The sequence below is a fragment of the Alosa sapidissima genome, chromosome 17 (assembly GCF_018492685.1).
Source record: "Alosa sapidissima isolate fAloSap1 chromosome 17, fAloSap1.pri, whole genome shotgun sequence".
Classification (NCBI taxonomy): domain Eukaryota; kingdom Metazoa; phylum Chordata; class Actinopteri; order Clupeiformes; family Clupeidae; genus Alosa; species Alosa sapidissima.
In genome coordinates, this window is record NC_055973.1 from 7,003,033 (window position 1) to 7,022,674 (window position 19,642).

The 19,642-nt window shown below is 44.5% G+C and overlaps 1 protein-coding gene across 13 annotated transcripts in view; it reads left to right on the top strand.

The window, feature by feature from the left end:
• Positions 1-19,642, top strand: part of atp8a2 (ATPase phospholipid transporting 8A2) — a 65,078-nt gene that overhangs the window by 7,784 nt on the left and 37,652 nt on the right. For 6 of the 13 annotated variants that reach the window (XM_042067589.1, XM_042067583.1, XM_042067585.1 and 3 more), the window contains 21 exons: positions 4,155-4,332; positions 8,582-8,681; positions 11,190-11,288; positions 12,040-12,085; positions 12,273-12,313; positions 13,080-13,153; positions 13,403-13,472; positions 13,761-13,888; positions 14,249-14,360; positions 15,203-15,371; positions 16,195-16,322; positions 16,630-16,707; positions 16,891-16,979; positions 17,300-17,344; positions 17,570-17,645; positions 17,839-17,944; positions 18,468-18,550; positions 18,704-18,753; positions 18,999-19,068; positions 19,362-19,446; positions 19,549-19,642. The exon at positions 19,549-19,642 is cut by the window's right edge and continues 46 nt beyond it. In XM_042067589.1, the coding sequence (XP_041923523.1) occupies positions 4,155-4,332; positions 8,582-8,681; positions 11,190-11,288; positions 12,040-12,085; positions 12,273-12,313; positions 13,080-13,153; positions 13,403-13,472; positions 13,761-13,888; positions 14,249-14,360; positions 15,203-15,371; positions 16,195-16,322; positions 16,630-16,707; positions 16,891-16,979; positions 17,300-17,344; positions 17,570-17,645; positions 17,839-17,944; positions 18,468-18,550; positions 18,704-18,753; positions 18,999-19,068; positions 19,362-19,446; positions 19,549-19,642 (1,921 nt within the window). Of the gene's footprint in view, positions 1-1,689; positions 1,842-2,947; positions 3,586-4,154; positions 4,333-8,581; positions 8,682-11,189; positions 11,289-12,039; positions 12,086-12,272; positions 12,314-13,079; positions 13,154-13,402; positions 13,473-13,760; positions 13,889-14,248; positions 14,361-15,202; positions 15,372-16,194; positions 16,323-16,629; positions 16,708-16,890; positions 16,980-17,299; positions 17,345-17,569; positions 17,646-17,838; positions 17,945-18,467; positions 18,551-18,703; positions 18,754-18,998; positions 19,069-19,361; positions 19,447-19,548 lie in introns of those variants that run through there. The other 7 variants (XM_042067584.1, XM_042067587.1, XM_042067588.1 and 4 more) reach the window with 4 other exon arrangements.

Sequence of the window (19,642 nt, forward strand, 5' to 3'; positions counted from 1 at the left end):
TCCAAACAAATGTTTTGTGCGTGCTACTTTGTTAATATTTGGGAAAACGTTAACGGCCCACCGGGAATCCTCCCAACGCTCCCCATTAGCCACTTAAGCTCTGCTTCTTGTTCATGAGTTTACTGTAATCGTTTAGTCCAGGGGTGTCCAAACTTTTTGACTGAAGGGCCACATTGGGTTTTGAAAATTGGCCAGCGGGCCACACACAAATAATAATAATAATAATAATGTTTTGTATTATTTAAATGACAAAATAATTTTGTTGTAGAAAAATAATTTCTTAAGAAATACTGTTAATTTAATACTGTTTAATTCATTTATAAATGGTGCACTGTCATTTTAAGACTCTTTGCCAGCTCCACTCAAATAGCCTATGGCTAGTGCTGTGCCTATGGCTGTGCCCTCTCACGGTTTATAAATGGTCAGTAGTGGGAACTACTGTTGCCATCGCCCTCTCTCCCACGCTCAAATGCGTCCCCAATTAAATGAACTAGTAGTTAGATCTGCTGCAATGGAGATACTATGTATCTCGATGTGACAAGCTGTTTTGACATTGACATTGTAAACGTTCTCTAAGAAGAGTGTAAAGCAGTTTGTAGTAGCCTAAAGTTAACCACAACGTCGTCTATCGCTGGAAAAAAATAGCGAGCGGCCTATGATAAACTAATAAATGCTCGGCGGGCCGGATTAAAGTGCATGGCTGGCCGCAGTTTGGACACCCCTGGTTTAGTCATTCGTTGATATGTAAAACACTGACGTGTAGGCTACATTTTCATTATTGTTCACTCGTTTTGAGTAGGCTGTGTCTTGAAACGCATTACATTGTAGGTTGCACATGTAGCTTATAAAATACATGAATAAAATTCACGGATCCCGTCGTTAGCTCAACTCTTATTACAGTAGGCTATCGGAGGAAGCAAACAAGGACTAAAAGTTAACGTGATAAAAAAGGCATGTGTGGTTTACGTCATGTGATGTGTTTCACGGTATGAGTTGAGAGCCCTGCTTTGCTTATATTTTTGGTTAACTTAACTTGCCTGAAATCAGAAATATTTTCGAACAATGGATGATCCGCCTCGAGGGACAAGCTCTTGGCCTTCTGCTGTGCCACACATTTAATTTTTGATCGTCGTTTATTGTATAGTCTAACTAGCCTACTAATAGTTAACATAATGTCACTAGTCCACAGTGCATCAGGCTGAACAGTGCAGGGAACAGCTGTCATTGGTAGGCTGCATGCAGGCACATGGTCAGACAGGTTTAAGGAGCGCTTGATTTGTTTTGTAGCGGAGCGTTCTATGGGTTGCCAGGTTGGTTCTATGGGTAGAGCACGCATTTGAAATATCGCTCGATCACGCAAATTTGATCGTGGGAAGCCAAAATCGTGATCGTGATTAAAATTCGATTAATTGTGCAGCCCTATAATCTATATAATAAGGTGTACACCACTTTATGCAAACATGTAACTTTAGATTTGTATTAATTGTATCAATTGACAAATGAAGGACAGTTGTGATGTCAAAGGTTCTGTGTGTGTGTGTGTGTGTGTGTGTGTGTGTGTCTCTCTATGGCACTGCGTGTCTTCCATGGAGTTGCTGATTCCACCCCTCTGTGTCATGAATTAGTTACCACCCCCCCCCCCCCCTATTGACGAGTAACCGAGGCATTGACGTTTTTTGTATAAATTAGAGCTGTCATCAGCCATGGCTGGAGGGGTACAGCAGGGATGAGAGGCCCATATCGATCCCCTTCCTTCGAAATCAGGGTGTGCCGAGCTGAGCTTGGTGTGAACATACCTTGGAGAGAGCATTGACTTATCAGGAGAGGAGAAACAACGCTGGGTAGGTACAGTAGGCTGAGAGGTAGGACCAGGAGATGCTGCTCCCTCTTCTAAAAGCTTTTGCACTCAGCATTGCCGCAGTCTGTCGTCGTGCATACCCCTTCGACTTTGCTCATTGCTTGGGAGTTGTCTGGCTGGTTAAGTTAGTGCTTTCACTCACTCATAGCAAGGCTACATCACAAGCACCGGTCGTCACGTCACCCATCTCCATTTGCAGGTTGCCCGTGTTATCCGGCTTCATCGCGTAGGCTACGCTGGACGGAAGTCACCTTGAGGTATCATTAGGGACCAGAGCGCTACAAATCTGACGTGTTGTTATAGTCTATTTTCTAAGTGAGCTGTGAAGCGTGGAGGGGTGGGGGTGGGGGGTCTGCGGTCTGCTGCGACTGCAGGTTAATGGCTTGGACTTTGTCAGGGGTGAGATTAGGGGGCACTGGTTATCGGCATGGGGGGGGGGGGGGGGGGATTTCCCACGACTCTGACTTTTCAATGTTACTCTCTGCCCTTAACATTTGGGTTCACATCAATAATATATTCATTCCCTGGAATGTGACAAGGAGTGAAAGTGTGTAAAAGGGGTAAAAGTGTCTTCTGTGATCAGGTGCTAAGGGCATTAAGTAACAACTTGCAGGTTCCCCTTTTTTGCATGTTGCTTCCTTCCGAGATGTTTTTTGTGCATTGTGTAATTAATCATACTGTGTTACGGCTATGTATATTGTGTGTGTGCATGCATTTGTATATCTATGTGTGCATATGTGCTGGGTGTGTGTACATTTACTGTATGTGTGTGTGTGTGTGTGTGTGTGTGTGTGTGTGTGTATGGGTTTGAGTGGCAAGAGGAAGAGAGGGACCTCAACTGATGTGTGACTGATGTCTATTCTCAGGACTATTTCACTTCAAGTTTCTGCATGCACTGTGGTAGGGTTTCTCTGCATACTGCTTGTCTTAATGTTATCAACCACAAGCTATCAGGCTCAGCACAATTGAATTTAATCCTCTCTGGTGACATTACCAATTCACTCATGGTGGAAAATATGGTTAAATTAATTGGAGGCAATAGTTTATAGGCCTTCAGCAAAGAGGGTGATCAGGGATACTTTTGGTTCTCCACAGCTGTTTAGAATAGAGTTCATAGAAATAGTAACTTGATCCGCAACATTTGTTGTTATCATTGCTTAAATTATTTATATCTCCCTATTATATGATCTGTCCAGTTGCAAGAGAACAAGAGTGTGTGTCAACGAAGTGCTTAGACGTGTTTCCAAATCACATCCCTTAAGGCTAGGATATCCACCGGAATTAATAGGCGGTGTGTTTTGGGATATCCTCTGAGAAGCGCAAGAACCACTGGGAAGCGAAAGCACTGAAAGTGATCTCCTGACGGGTGATGCCTTGTTCCATGAGTAATTTAAACCAGTAAACCGACCTGCGAGGCGCTGAGACGCTGCACTTTTGTAGTGTGCCTGGCCCTTTAAATAAGCTGCGCGCCCATCCTTCAGGGAACACTAGGGGAGAAAAGGGCCGTTGTCTGGCGGAGTATCGTTAATTACCGAGCCGGTGAAAAAGGGGACCATAAAAAGACATCCTCGCTCTGCCAGAGGCGGCCCGATGACACTGAAACCGAACGCTCTCCAGTCACACCTCGTGGTCGGGTACAAGGCTCACGGAGACATTGAGTGAGGAGAGAGGAGTGACGGCGGACCCTCATCAGTCACCGCCCGTGCTTGTTTTGCCAGGCCAGCTGGGTAAACTCTTTCGTCTCGCCCATTCATTATTCAGAGACATGTATGATGGAAAAAATGGAGGAGTGTGCGTTAACGCGCGTTTGATTTGAAAGTGAATATTAATAACAGACAAGGGCATCAGCGAATCACAGGCTTACAATTTGGTTCGATGTGATCAGAACGCGTCTACTGTATGCAACTCGGGTGAGTGTAATTGCAATTGCGGAGTGTGTTGCTTTACACTGTAGATGCCGGTGTGTGAGTAAGGCTTCCCGCAAAAGGTGGTCAACCTTGCTCTGTTTGTCTGACCGCGGTGCATCCATCAGCACATTCTATAGAGAGGGTCTCGTGGGCGTCGCGTGTGTTGTGTACTGGTGACGGAGCATCGAGCGTAATGAAAGGAGAGCGGGGTTGGGGATGCGAACGGGTGTTGAGGGGGGGTGGGTGGGGGGTGTTTAGAATGGGGAAACGTCATTAACATCGAACGGCAGCTTGCGTCAGCATACAGAAGCGTTCGTATTGCCACACACACTAAAGTGTAAACCCACATCTTTATGTCTCCCCTTGTCTTCCACGTACACTCATACTAGCCTCGCCTCTCTCCCATCAATCGAACGGTGCAGGACCTGCTTGCTCGTCCGCCGGTTACCGCAAGGCAGACGATGAGATGTCCGGGACCACTTCACAGGCTGACCCCATAGACGCCACAGCGAGGATTGTCCTCCTCAACCACCCCCAGACCACAAAGTTCTGCGACAACCATGTCAGGTAAGCTGTTGCCTATTCATCCTTATCATGTTAACAAGAAACTCTGATGTAACCCATTGCAGAAGTGAAAATTCACTGTGTATGTACTTTTCTTAATGAATGCACACACAGTCTCGCTCAAGTTGCACTGTTTAGCCAAAGAACCAAAGGTGAAGTGTCAGATAAGGCTATCTGGGAGTGAACTCTGTGTGGCACCTTGAATTGCATGTCATAGTACAGTGTAGCATTTTACAACAATGCAGGCTTTCCAGCTTGTTAAAAATCTTTACATGTCTGACTATTCATGCCCTGGTTGCGGCAACCCCTTCAATTTGTCATGAGGCTACTCTCAGTTATGATCAAAAATGATGTGATGTCATGACATCCACTGTGGGACTTGACTTGCCTCCCTCTTTAACATCATCTGTATGCTTCTCTGTTTTTTTGGTTTGCTTTTGTTTTCTTGTTTGCCAACAAAGGGCCATTCTTTTGTCTGTTCCTGTGGGCTTTGTTTAGATGCAACGGGGTTCTTTCCCAATTTCACACTGGGAATATTCAGGAACCTCCTTGTGTATGGGTTTGTGAATTGGGGTTATGCTTTTGAAACACTAACATCTCGGATGATGAATCACCACTGAGTGCGAGGAGCCTGTTAGATTCATGCCAGATCTGAATGGATGTGAAGTGCTGGTGTAGTTTGCACAAGGAAGCGTGGAGATAAATTGTTGTCATGTCAAAACGCAGTGCGGCTTGGGGTGCAGCAGTGCCGCTAGTGTTCTGTAACGCATACAGGCTTGTTGTCTGACCAGAGGTCATTTCCTGAACTCACTTCCCATCTCTCTCTCTCCTACTCTTCATTATCAAATAAAGGCAAAACCTTAAAAACCTAAAAAAATATATTCAGCAAGGTTAATGGGGCACTAAGGAGTAGGAGTTGGTAGCCTAGTCTTTATGACTGAAACTAAGAAAAACAAACAGCTAGTAACCATACTATCAACATACCCATTTTAACCCAGTATTTAAGTCAAGCATTCATTTGTGATACTGGGATTTCCTGTCAAATTACCTCAGTGATCGGTCCAAAGTAGTAACCTTAGCTGAACAATTCTGTCACACCGGGACTGATTTTAGTTAAAGCTACTGAGCAGAAAACAATTAATCAGACTGCTAGTACCAGAGGGAAAGGCCATTCCTTCATTCAGGAGTGTATATCCTGGAGAGAAGATTACTGATCCCATCTACTACAGTAGTCGTAACACTGAACACTTCAAAGCTGATTTCTGCACTGAAGCACTGGCAGACCTGAGCGAGTGCACTTAGAGCCCATGCTCCTGTGTTTATGTGTGTGTGTGTGTGTGTGTGTGTGTGTGTGTGTGTGTGTGTGTGTTTGTGTATGTGTGTGTCCAGCTTGCGCTCCACTCCTTGTTCCAATCCCAGCCTATGCACAAGCCCGGATAGACCCTCCATGCTGGGCAATTAAAGGAGAACTCCGGCGATTTTTCACACAAGTCTCTGTTTTCTCAAGGTCACAGAGTACTGTGGTACGAAAGAAAAACGAAACAATCGGTGTTGCATGGCTTGAGTTGCTGCAGCCAACAGCTGGAGCAGCCAGGCAGGTACAGCGCTACACTTTGGGGGCATCTTTAAATTAATTCGCTGGAGCTTTCCTTTAAGCCACTGACCCCAGTGCAGTGACAGTCTTCTGCTGTCATTTGGTGAGGGTTGTTCAGAAGGAGGGGGAGCTGATCGGATATCAGTGGCTAATGGATGTGCTCTGTCTGCTGAAACGGCTCCCCAGAGACACTGATGCAGGTTGGGAGCATTTGTCATTGCGTTTGTGAAATTACATTTTACACTCCAAAGGCCCTATTTTGGCTTGGCTTGGTTTCTGTGATGTGATTAAGGTGGGGTCTGTTACACAGTGCTTTTGGTTGCTGATTGGTCAGTGTGGGGTCAAGGAGACATGTGTTTGGACGGCGCTCGCCCACTCGGTTGCCTCGCGTCTTCCTGTCTCCTCGCCCCCACCACATTCCCCACCGGTCCTCACGGAGAGAGCTGCAATTGATTGCTCTCAAGATGCTGGCCTTGATTTTGTATGCACACACACACACACACACACACACACAAACAGACACACACACACACACACACACACACACACACACACACACACACACACACTCACACACACACACGCATGCATGCACAAGCACACACCTCTATCTCTTTCTCGTCGGCCGCTGTTCTCTATGCTCTCCATCATCCATGTTCAGGAGTTGGATGATATGAGCTGTTGCTTGTCTGTCTCCTAATGGCTCTGCCCAGGGCTCTGCCATAATGTCATCCATAGCAGAGCCTTTTGCTCTTTGGTGTATCATCATTTCTTCCTGCTTGTATTATGTTCCTAATGTTACCATTAGTCATCAGAATTCATTTTAGTGAGTAATATGGGAATGATGATGATGATGATGATGATAATGATGATGATGGTGTGCAGTGTTATACTGTATTTTGCACTTCATCACCTGTCTACTTGCATTAGTTTCATTAATTGTTGAGACATTGTGTTATTTTGTTTCTGTAGGCTTCTACAGTTTGTTTTGTATTTGCATTTGTTTTTTTATCATTTATTACCGATATCTCCACCTGACTCTGAGAGGGCCTTATCATGCAAACACCATATGACTGAAATGTGATATCACTGGATATGGGAAGCATGTGGAAAGAGCTGGTCTAAACTGGGCTGTGGCTCACCGCAATGCTAATTAAACTCATTGAATATTTCCAGGTCATTTGATATAGCCTAACACACATTTACTGTACCACTTGTGAAGACTGATATTAGTACTCTGGGAACAGACTCCGCTGCTGTTTGGGAGCGGTCATGTAGCATAGCCTACACCTGGCTGCTAGTCGAGTTGAGTCGTCTCCTACTACAGTAAGATGGACAGTAGTGTGTCACCCAATCCAGTGCCTTGTCTATCCTTTTACACGATCACCATGACCATGGGCCTGACCCATAAGACCTCCACAGCACAATCAGTGCACCCGGTACCGGTGAGGTCAGGTCAGGTGGGGTGACCTGTGTGGGTTGTGTGTGTGTGGGGTGACCCGAGTCCATGATGTGTCTTATCTCTGGCTCTGTGATTAGACTGATGGCAGTGGTATTGCATGTAATCTGTGAATCAGGCTGAGCAAGGGGAATGTATGTCACAGGGAGGTTCCAGTGACTCCAGGTCATGTTCTGAACTTTGTGTGTGACTTTGTGTGTGTGTGTGTGTATGTGCGCGCAGCACTGTTAAGCATGTGAGGCTATGAACTTGATTCTATGTAGAGCCTTAAGCACAGCAAAGTGGTAAATGTCAAGCCTGATTACACTGTAATACTACCATCTTGCCAACAGTGTATTAACATATAGTAACGGAAGTACATGGTGTCTCATTTCCAAGGGGAATATTCTTCACCCCTATGTCTTGCCACTCGGTTTCGAGGGACAAGGGCTAGGGGTAAGATGAAGGGATAGGGGAAGGGGAAGGGGTAAAACAGAGCATTGAGATTGGCCCATAGTACAGATAGTTGTCCTCATTGCCTTCCTTTTCTTTCTGTTTCATCTCAGACACACACACACACACACACACACACACACACACACACACACACACACACGCACATGCACATACGCACACACACACACACACACACACATACACACACACACACACACACACACACACACACACACACACATACACACACACACATATATACACACACACACACACACTCACACACACATTCACTCACACCTCTTGGGAATGTAAGGTGAATGCTGGGCATTGAGCCCTCAGGAGATGGCTAATTTACTGCAATCTCTTTATTTTTAGTCGCCCCAAAAACACTCTTGCTGTGCTGCACTTTAGCTATTTCAAGGCCTCTTAGGGCTTGATCAATACATGTGCTAGACTGACAGCTTTGGCTCTTGAACAGTCCCAGCACCCTTTTTGGGGCCCCCTGTAGTCCAAGTTTAGACGTGTGGATGGACAGTGTATTGATCCCATTTCATGCTTATGCCTAGTGAGGGGCCAAATGGAATGCCAAGGTGCTTGCTTTTAGGATGGGTCAATTCAGTGCTGTCTAATTGAGTGTATTTTTAGAGCAAGGTGAGTGCACTTGTATGAATTCAGCCTTGTTTGTTGATTTGTTTTTTCTGTTGTTTTATTTTTGTCTTGCTCCTCCACCCCCACGCCTCCCGCTCTCCTCTATCCATCAGCACGACCAAATATGGGATCCTCACCTTCCTGCCGCGGTTCCTGTACGAGCAGATCAGGCGGGCGGCCAACGCCTTCTTCCTCTTCATTGCACTGATGCAGGTACTGCTCCGCAATGCACCACACCTCACCGCACCGCACCGCACCGCACCGCACACCCACCCAACACACCAGGACAGCCTACAGACAATCAGCCACAAGGGAACATCTCTTCCTCCCAGCCAAGCCTGCTTTTGGGGGATGGGGTGCGGGTGTCTGTGGTCTACTGGTGCTGATGCTGGAGTGAGTGTGGAAGAGGGGTCAAATTTGGAAAATGCTTGTATCTGTCTACAATTCCCAGTGGCTGGTCAGTCTGTTCCCACCCAATGCCCCGTCACTAGTACACAGCCAGCCAGCCAGCCAGCCAGCCAGCCAGCCAGCCAGCCAGGGAGACCTGTCTGTTCCTCTGATGTGTACCTAACCTGACCTGGCTCTGGCACTGATATCAAGGGCCAGCGATGGCTCAGTTTCAAAGTTAAATGCAACCTGAGCAGCCGCTCCCATTCGTTGTTGTTGTCACCGCAGTTCCCAATGTTTTCAGCCGCGCCGCGCTGCCGTGTTTCCTCTCTCTGCTCTGGTCAGCCAGACCGGCGGCCATGTTGTCTGTTTTAAAGACAGATCTTTGTCTTGTTCCTCTGTGTTCGTTGTGTCCTCCTCACCCCACTGCTGTCCATCTCTGTGCTGGTTTATGATCTCTGCTCCTTGTGCAATGTATCCTTGTCCTTGTTTGCTTACAGTGTTTCTTGGTCCAGTTTTGAGGAAACTACAATCTCAAAGCACTTTACAGAGCCAAAGGCCTAAACCCCCTAGGCCAGTGTTTCTTAACTGGTCGCAGAACCGTTCTGGGTGGGTCGCGGAGCTTATGTTAAAAAATAAGAAATCGTTCATTTAAATTGCTACCTTATCAGATCTAATATTGGACCTTTGATAGACTTTTTTCTTATGTCAATCATTTCCATGGACATAGATAGACAATGTTTATGTGACCGGTCATGTTCGACATCATTTTAGCGGTAAACTACCCTGGGAATCCAGAGTTCTCGCGAAAGCATTTGCTCAGCGAGAGACTCTGGCAACGAGTAATGATGCACGTAACTTGTGCCCCTTACATCACGGGGAACCAATCATATCTGTGTATCTGATATAGGTGGGCCAGAGGCGAGCTAAACAGATGACAGACGTAGTGTTATCCAATTGCGTCGAAGTCCGGAATCAGTCAGTTAACATTGATCACATAGTGTTATCCAATTGTGTGCAGTGAGATTTTCGTGAATGCGTGGTTGGTGCCGCCCCTCGAGTTGGGCCATTACATTAATCGTGGCCAGACCCTTAATCCTTCAGATTGGGTCTGGTCCTCCAGGCTAGCGGTAAACATAAGTAGGCTGAATATTTGAAGTAGGATATGTATTCACTTAAAGCAGTGAATTGCTGGCACATGAGCCCATGAAACCATCAAAACGAAAATGTCACATGGAAACCAAGCGCTCCTGTCAAAGACAAACCTGTCGAGTAGCCTACTTTGAAAAGTGAAGTCAGGAGTTGAAGACTTCACAAATGTAATGCCAAACTTCAGCATGGTCCAAACAAATAGGCCTACAGGCACTTCGCATGTAGCTCATATCTGTTGTCTTGAACGCTTAAAAAAAAAAAAAAAAAAAAAAAAATATATATATATATATATATATACACATGGGAAATTGTGGGTCCCAAAGCCAAACCAGTTAAGAACCACTGCCCTAGGCGATGGTGGTGAGAAAAAGCTCCTTTTTTTAACCTGGGCCTATGTGATGGGATGCTCAAACTTGAACATGAAAGGACTTTATTGAAATGTTTAAATGAATAAAAGGAGTATCAGTTCTGTGATACATTTAATATGTGAACTAATTGATGATACTGTGTGGTTTGAAACATATCTCAGTACTATACTGTGTCCGTCTTTCACCAAATGCTTGCTTCCTGTTTCATATTAAATAGAAATATTTGATTCATTTGAAAAAGTTAATACAGAATATGTAGACGTTTAAAACCGTGCTGCAGTTGTGATTCTCCCCTGAGCTGAGAGTGAGAGACCCTGCCTCTGCGCATCTGTAGAGCAGTTCATGTCTGCCTGCTCTGGTGAACTTTGACCCGGATTGTTGTCATAGCTGCAGGGCAACATGGGGGCTCAACTGACCCCTCATGCCTGAAGATGCACTCCCGCGGACCCACCATGACACTGGACACCCATGCAGACATCATACACTGAAAATAAAACTCTTCCAGGCAAACTGCCATGATATGGGTGCAGCGCAACATGATTGTCAATATCCAATGTTTAAACAGCTGCAGTTTGAAGCTTGCAGAAACGCTTATGTGGTCTTTGCTGTTGTCAACACATACAGTATCTGTTGTTACACAGAAAATAAGAGGCAATTTTGACTTAAAACAGAACACAGACAAACATTCATAATGACTCTTTTCAAGAACCTCTCTGAATACTCTGAGAATAATCATAATGTGACGGAGAGTGTGATCTTTACATTGGCTGATCAATTTGTGTGAGTGTGTGTGTTATTTTGTTTTCTCTTGCAGCAAATCCCTGATGTGTCTCCCACGGGACGCTACACCACGCTGGTGCCCCTCATCTTTATCCTCACGGTGGCCGGGATCAAAGAGATCATCGAGGACTATGTGAGTCATCATCTCTGTTTGCCTCCATCCTCGCTAATGAGCTCACGCTAGCGCTAACGCTTAAAGCCTACTTTAAGCCCCCCTACCAACTACACACTTTCTGAGCAACCAAGCTACACCAGAGATAGATAGATAGATAGATAGATAGATAGATAGATAGATACTTTATTGATCCCCAAGGGGAAATTCAAGATGGTTCATCAACTGGTCGAGATCTTTGGTTCACTCATCAGTTAATGATTTTTATCCAAGCCCACTTCCTTTTGAGGAGAATTGTAGGCTACTTATTTGTAAATGGATACGTCTGATGCCATTAGTGGAGGGATCATAGTGCTTTTAGGGACACAAATGATTCTAAAACAGGGCAGTGTATAAATAGAATCAGATATTGCTTTAATCATAAAGAGGAATGAAGATTATTTAGCTGAAGCTTTTATCCAAAGCATGACGAATAGCATTCAAGCTACATTTTAAAGGAGATACAGTATTAGATAACAATAAATACTAGGCTACTATAATAAATACTACTACCAGAGGATTACAGTGTAGAAGTAAGTACTAGTCAAAGTGTAGTTGAATGAGATAGTGGTAGTACAAGGAAGGAAGCATTTTAGGTTTTGGTTTGTATCATCATTTGAATCATTCCAGCATTAATACTGTAATAATAATATTAGTTAGGTGCAAAGAGTATGCGAGCAGCTTGGTACAAGGTGACTCACTCGTTTTTTTTTTTTTTAAATTCTGTTTATAGAAGAGACACAAAGCAGACAACACAGTGAACAAGAAAAAGACAACAGGTATTAATCTTTCTGTGCGTGTGTGTGCGTGTGTGTGTGTGTGTGTGTGTGTGTGTGCGTGTGTGTGTGTGTATGTGTGCGCACTCGCATGTGGATGTTGGTGTGCAATAAATGTCTGTGTACCTTGCCTGTGTCTCAGTGTGTGTTTAAGACATTGTATGACTGATAATAACTGATTGTCTTTCAGTGCTGCGTAATGGCTCCTGGCAAACAGTCATATGGAAACAGGTAGGCTTGTGCTAAGTCCATCAAAACCTGGTGCATATCACTGTGCTCATATGGAGACAATCAAAAGGATTAACTCGGCTAAAACAATGTTCAGACAGCTAACTCACTTTTTGGAACCATGCCCGGTGTCTGATGGAGTTGGAACTTAAAGCTTCAGTCCAAATACTGTACCTTTGTTTAATGCACTGCTGTGTCCGTTTGTCCGTTTGAAAGCAGATGGGGCATTCATGGCATCTTGCACTGCAAGGCTAACTTTGGTTGAGCTACACAGCCACTCCTGATGCTTTCTCCTCTGTTCCCCTTCTCCTTGTCCTTCTCAGCACTAAAGACATGGTCATGTCTTTGGCTATAATGCAGTAGAAAAAGTGTGGTCTGCACACTGCAACTGCTCCAAAATATAAACTTTATTAATTTAAAAGCAACGTTTCGATCCCCTTGATCGAAACGTTGCTTTTAAATTAATAAAGTTTATATTTTGGAGCAGTTGCAGTGTGCAGACCACACTTTTTCTACTGTCTGATACTATTGTCTGGCACCTGCAGAAAAACTTTACTTTGGATGTGCGCACCCACTCTTCAAAACGTTTGGCTATAATGCACTCATTTGTCTCTGTGTGTATTGGGTACTTTAACCTCTGTCTCACTTCTCATCGTACTCCTGTGCTGGGTGGACTGTCCACTGTCATCCCCCGCTGTCCTCCACTAATTCCGTCTTCTCATGCATTCTCTCCTTCCATGCTGTCGTAATGCTGGTCCCTGGCCACTAGGTGGCAGTTGGGGACATAGTGAAGGTGACCAATGGCCAGCATCTCCCAGCTGACATGGTCATAGTGTCCTCCAGGTTAGCAACACAGTGTCTGTCTGTGTTTGTTTGTCTGTCTGTGTGTGAGTTTAGAAGTGTGTTTGTTGTTTTGAATGTTTGCATAGCAAAGTGTGTTTGTGTATTCTAGTAGTATAGTAGATAGTCTGATCAGTTTTGAGCTTTACACGTGTTGATCTGTTTTGCTATGAGAATGCATGTCATATAGTGATATTCACTTCTGTGTCCTTCATTTTGATGGAACTCTTAACTGTGTCCCTTGTCCCTCAGTGAGCCCCAAGCCATGTGCTACATAGAGACCTCCAACCTGGATGGAGAAACTAACCTGAAGATCCGACAGGTAAGTCTCATATTGACATGTACTTTTTGGGCACCTGTCTGTATGTATGCATATTTGACTGTGCACTTGTAGCTGCTGTTAATACTGTGGTCTGCTACTGTGTCAAGCATAGCAGTGTGTGTGCCAAGCCTTATTATGCATGTCTTTTGTGTGTTTTTACTTTACTATGTGTGTGTGTGTGTGTGTGTGTGTGTGTGTGTGTGTGTGTGTGTGTGTGTGTGTGTGAGAGAGAGAGAGAGAGAGAGAGAGAGACTTCTGACATCTTCTTCCATGTGTGTTGTGCTGTAGGGGCTGTCCCTGACGGCAGCACTGCAGTCCCTGGAGGAGCTGATGTCTCTGTCGGGCCGTCTGGAGTGTGAGGGACCCAACAGGCATCTCTATGACTTCACCGGCACGCTGCGCCTGGACAACCTGAAGTACGTCTACACACTTACCATCAGTCGTGCTGTAAACACTCCGTAAACACAGCCTGGGTGAACAGACATCTGTTCTGTTTCAGATTTAAAGTCATAGTTCACACTGTCAATTCAGCCTACTGCAACATGCTGTCCATGTGGAAATACAGTGATAGCCACTAAAAACTAATATAGGTATGTTGAAGAAGATATTCTGAATAAATGGTGGAAATAATCTGCAAACCATATTAGGTTGAGATTTAGACTGTAAATATTATAACTATTATAATAAATGGTTGGTGTGATATCCTATATATAGGTCTGGCTCTGGGCTCTGTAAAGTGCGCTGAGAATATAAATATATTTTTTTTATCATTTTAGCCCAGCTCCTCTTGGTCCAGACCAGGTGTTGTTGCGTGGAGCCCAGCTCAGAAACACCCAATGGGTTGTGGGTATTGTAGTCTACACCGGGCACGACTCTAAATTAATGCAGGTGAGTCATCACTTTCACAAAAATATGAAAACTACTTAGAGGAATCAGGCCACTTGAAAGGAATGGCCCAGCACATTAGAGAGGATGGATCTGAGATAGTGAATATTTTTTCAGCATAGTAAATGTCTTCCTAATTTCATTTCATGTGTTGTTTAAAAATAGAAGGAAAAATCACTCTACAAATTTAAAAATAGAAGGAAAAATCACTCTACAAATGTTATGATTAAATCCATGTCCAACAGTTATTTTGGTGCTTTTCTTTTAGCTACATGTAGGAGTTGTTTTTGTCCGTGGCAGGTGTGTGAGCACAGAGGCTAAGCTTGCTCACGCATTTCATTGGGTGTAATTAGAGGGAGTGCAGGTGTCGTGGTATAGTGGTTGTCTTACGCGCGCCGCCTCCGTGCTCTGGGTCGGGCCAGTGACCCCGCAGGGGCAGAATTACTCTCCCTAAAACAACTCATTACTCAGTTCTCTCTCCTGCTCTCTTGGGAGAAAGTAGTGCATTTAAGAATGCACCTGCAGTGAAGTGCTGGTCTGGGTCAGGCTTTTGTTGAGAAAGGTTCTCAGAATGGGCTTGATTTTATTAAGAAATTAATTGATTGCAGTTTAGACACCAATAACACATGTGTGTTTGATTTTCTAGTACGTTTTAGTTCAGGCATGGCTGGAGTTGGTCAAATGATATGTGCAATTTCTATCATAGAGCTCTAGTAATTTATATCCTATTAATTCCTGGATTTGAAAAACAAAAGCTCCTTATCAGTCTAACAGTTTAATATTTCTTACGAGAGAAGCCTCTTAGGCCTTTAGTGAGCTCTTCCTCCTCTCGCTCTCTGTTGTAGAACTCGACCAAGGCGCCCCTGAAGCGCTCCAACGTGGAGCGGGTGACCAACATGCAGATCCTCGTGCTCTTCTGCATCCTGCTGGTCATGGCCATCATCAGCTCGGTCGGCGCCGCCATCTGGAACAAGCAGCACACCGAGGAGGCCTGCTGGTACCTCTCCCGCGCAGGTGCGCCATGCCACGCCACACCACGCCACGCCACGCCACACCACGCCACATCACACCACACCCAACGTGGCAGGGCCTCTTTGAAGGGGCTCTGTGTAGTCTGTGTCGTCTTGAATGAACCGTTATGTCTGAGACTGCACCCTTCCACTGACTTGGCTGCATTTCATTAGGAGAAATGAAGGGAGTGGTGTAATTTTATTAGTGGTTGAGGTCAAATAACAGCAGCCTTGCACCAAAATCACGGACTGTACCTTTAACATATGGTAGCACTTATAAGTATAGTTTATGTAACCTTTACTGCAAACTGGTAGTGTATGGTAGTGCTTACAGAGTGGACGCTTATCTCTTCTTAGTAACTTCTGTACTGTGTAACACGTAACAGTTGGCTACTTATACAGCAACTGTATTTACATAATGATGAGACATTGTAACAGTTGACAGTACAAAAGGATTGTGCTGATGGTTGCCTCCTCTGCTCTTCTGCTAATGGCCCAGGCTATTTCATTTCCCTGAATGGTAGACACAGACATAACTAGTTTATGTACTGTATGTAATTGATCCGACATTTGTAAGACGTTCTTTCAGCTCTTTGTCATTTATTTGTCTCTGCTTGCCTGAGCATTGCTCAATTCCTTGAGAAAAATATAAAACAAATCCTTTCTAAAGCAGTGGTTGGCAAAAAGGAAAAGTGCTAGTAATGTTTGTCTCTATATGCTGGACTGATGATGTTATTTTTACCTCCTCTGTTGTCGCACTTGTGTGTGTGTGTGTTTGTGTGTGTGTGTGGGTGTGTGTGTGTGTGTGTGTGTGTGCGCGCTTGTAGGTGACATATCGTACAACTTCTGGTACAACCTCCTTACCTTCATCATTCTTTACAACAACCTGATTCCCATCAGTCTTCTGGTCACTCTCGAGGTGGTCAAGTTCACACAGGCGCTCTTCATCAACTGGGTTAGTCTCTCTTTGTATTTTGTATGTGTGTGTGTGCATGTGTGTGTGTGTGTGTGTGTGTGTGTGTGTGTGTGTGTGTATGGTGAAGTATAATGATGTATATTTATTTATGTGTAAGCAGTGTGTTAGTTACTGTAAGAGAATAAGAGCAAAATTGACAGAGAGAATGTGTGTAAATTCCTTTTAGGAAACGTGTGATTATATTATTTTATGCGTGTTCCATGCATGTTTGTGGAAAAGTGTGAGTATATTATTATATGCGTGTTCCATGCATGTTTGTGTGTTTATTTGTTTGTATCTTTCTTAGGATGTTGAGATGTATTACGCAGAAACAGACACCCCGGCTATGGCTCGAACGTCCAATCTGAATGAAGAACTCGGACAGGTAAAGAAGTTGTCAAGCGTACCACACCTGTCCTCATTACTCTCTTAAGGAAGGTCAAAATACAGATACCTCAGTGCACTGCAGCAAGATAACCTTTTCTGTGTCTTTCTTTCTCTCTCTCTTTCTCTCTTCCTTCCTTTCTCTCTCTCTTTCTCTTCCTCTCCTATCTGTATTTCTCTACAGGTGAAGTACCTCTTCTCAGATAAGACAGGAACGCTCACCTGTAATGTCATGCACTTCAAGAAGTGCACCATTGCTGGCATCACATATGGGTAGGTATTTGTGTGTGCATTTATGAGGATTTGTGTGTGTGTGTGTGTGTGTGTGTGTGTCTTTGGTTTCATTTTATAAACTACTATATACAGCAGCTATAACTTTATAAGCGCTGCATAGCACAGTTGTTCCAATAAGCAGTAAGACTTGCACCAAAAGACACAGCAGTGGCTCAATATAGATATCAGTTGCATAATGGCCAACAACACTCTTTGTTTATTAGATGTTGCTGTGTGTCTTGCATAACATTTTGTTAAATCATATGTGTCATCTTCTATCTGTTACTTGTGTGGGTTTTTAACTGCCTATTTGGCTGCAGGCATTTTCCGGACTTGGAATGTGATCGATCTATGGAGGACTTCAGGTTAGAATTAATCAATTCTCCCTCTTTTTATATGCTAATTACAGAATATATGAAATTATTTACATACTAATGATGGAATATATTGTTCTTTATTTACATCTTAAGCACTTTTTTCTCTCATGTCTCATTTTCTGTGTCTGTCTCTCTACTTTTTTCTCTTTTTTCCTCCCTCGCTATTTTTTTACTTCTTCCGTCCCTCTCTTCATCCATCTCTTCCTCCTCTAGTCATCTGCCCTCCAGCAGTAATAACTCCACGGAGTTTGATGACCCCACTCTGATTCAGAACATCGATAAGAACCACGTAGGTGTCCCTCCCACCAGCTACAGTGATTAATGTCCCGCCTCAATATGACGGGACCCTTCTCTTCTCCTATTTCAGACCATCCTGTTACCACGAAGAAACGTTTTATCATTCATTTTCTTTTCTGTCTTTCCCTGCTTACCTGTGTGTGTGTGTGTGTGTGTGTGTGTGTGTGTGTGTGTGCCCTCTCCAGCCGACATCTCCACAGATCTGCGAGTTCTTGACCATGATGGCTGTGTGTCACACCGTGGTTCCTGAGCGGGAGGGAAACCAGATCATCTACCAGGCATCCTCACCAGGTCAGATATCCTGTCAAACGCCCCAGCCTCAAACAGACACCCAATCACCAGCCTCCAACCCCAAACAGACATCCAATCACCAGCATCAGATCGCAAACAGACACCGAGCTACCAGCACAGGGCCCCAAATAAGCATCCAAACAGCAGGCTGATGACACAAGAGAATTCCATTTACACTTACCGAATCCAATGACCCAATCCTGAGTTCTCAGCATGCTTTAGTGAAAGTGGAAAAGAGTGCCCTCACATGGCCATTCTGTGTTACTACACTTAACCTGGTGTTAGGAGATACTGCAAGTGGAGATTATCTACTCAAGGATCAGATCTCAAGGATTAGATATAGTACTTGAATACTTACATTAGAGGACATGTAGGATTTATGAGTTTATATTATGCTTATATGGACCAATTATGCCATCAACAATTATAAATAAATGTATGTTTTTGTGTGTGAAGCATGGAAATGGTGTGTGTGTGTGTGTGTTTGTGCACATGTTGCTAATGTGTGTGTTGTATTCTGTAGATGAGGGAGCTCTGGTCAAAGGAGCCAAAGGCCTGGGCTTTGTCTTCACTGCTAGGACCCCAGACTCTGTCATCATTGAAGCGGTCAGTGTCTGCATTATGGCTTTGCTTAGTATGTGTGTGTATGGGTTTACTATTTTCTGTTCTTTCTCATTCATGTGGGTCAATTTGTGTGTGTGTGTGTGTGTGTGTGTGTGTGTGTGTGTGTGTGTGTGTGTGTGTGTGTGTGTGTTTCAGAGGGGGAAAGAGAAGAGCTTTGAGCTCCTGAATGTGTTAGAGTTTTCAAGGTAAACATTTTCTCTACTGCTTCTACCACTAACAGTTCTCACAGATTTGTTGCAGACCCATAAGACATATGTATACTATACACACAAGGCACATGTTTGCTGCTGATTTAAACCAGTTTGATCAACCAGACAGTACCTGACCAGAACAACCCAGGTCTGATGTATGCCACATCTGAGCTGTAGCTGTTCGAGTCGTAGTTTGTATCTGAGCATGCTCAGTGATGCGCATGGCCTCTCTGTTGCAGTAACCGCAAGCGCATGTCAGTGGTGGTGAGGACTTCCAATGGGAAGCTACGACTCTACTGCAAGGGAGCAGTAAGTCTCACTCTCTCTCTCTCTCTCTCTCTCTCCACACACACTAGTACCCAAATTAACATTTCAACATGGACTGTAACTTTGTCCTCTGAGAAGAATCACAATGACACGGCAAGTGCCTTCCATGCTATGCTGCATTCCAATGATGTCACGCTGCATACTGATGATGTCACGCTGCATACTGATGGTGTCATGTTTTCTCCTCCATCCCTGTCTCTTTTCTCCTCCTTTTCTTCTCTTATTTCTTGCTCTCTCTCTCTCTATCTCTCTCTCTCTCTCACTCTTTCTCTCAGGACAATGTGATCTTTGAGCGCCTAGCTGAGGTGTCCCAGTACAAAGAGCAGACTGTGGCTCATCTGGAGCAGTTTGCCACTGAGGGTGAGCCGTCTCCTCTCCTCTCCTCTCTCCCTTCTTCACATACTTTACCTCCGTTCCCCCCTCTCATCAATCCCTCTCTTCTCTGCCTGGCTGCTGTGGCAGGTCTGCGGACGCTCTGCTTCGCCTTTGTGGACCTGGAGGAGGCGGCGTACCAGGAGTGGCTCAAGGAGTACACCCGGATCAGCACCGTGCTCAA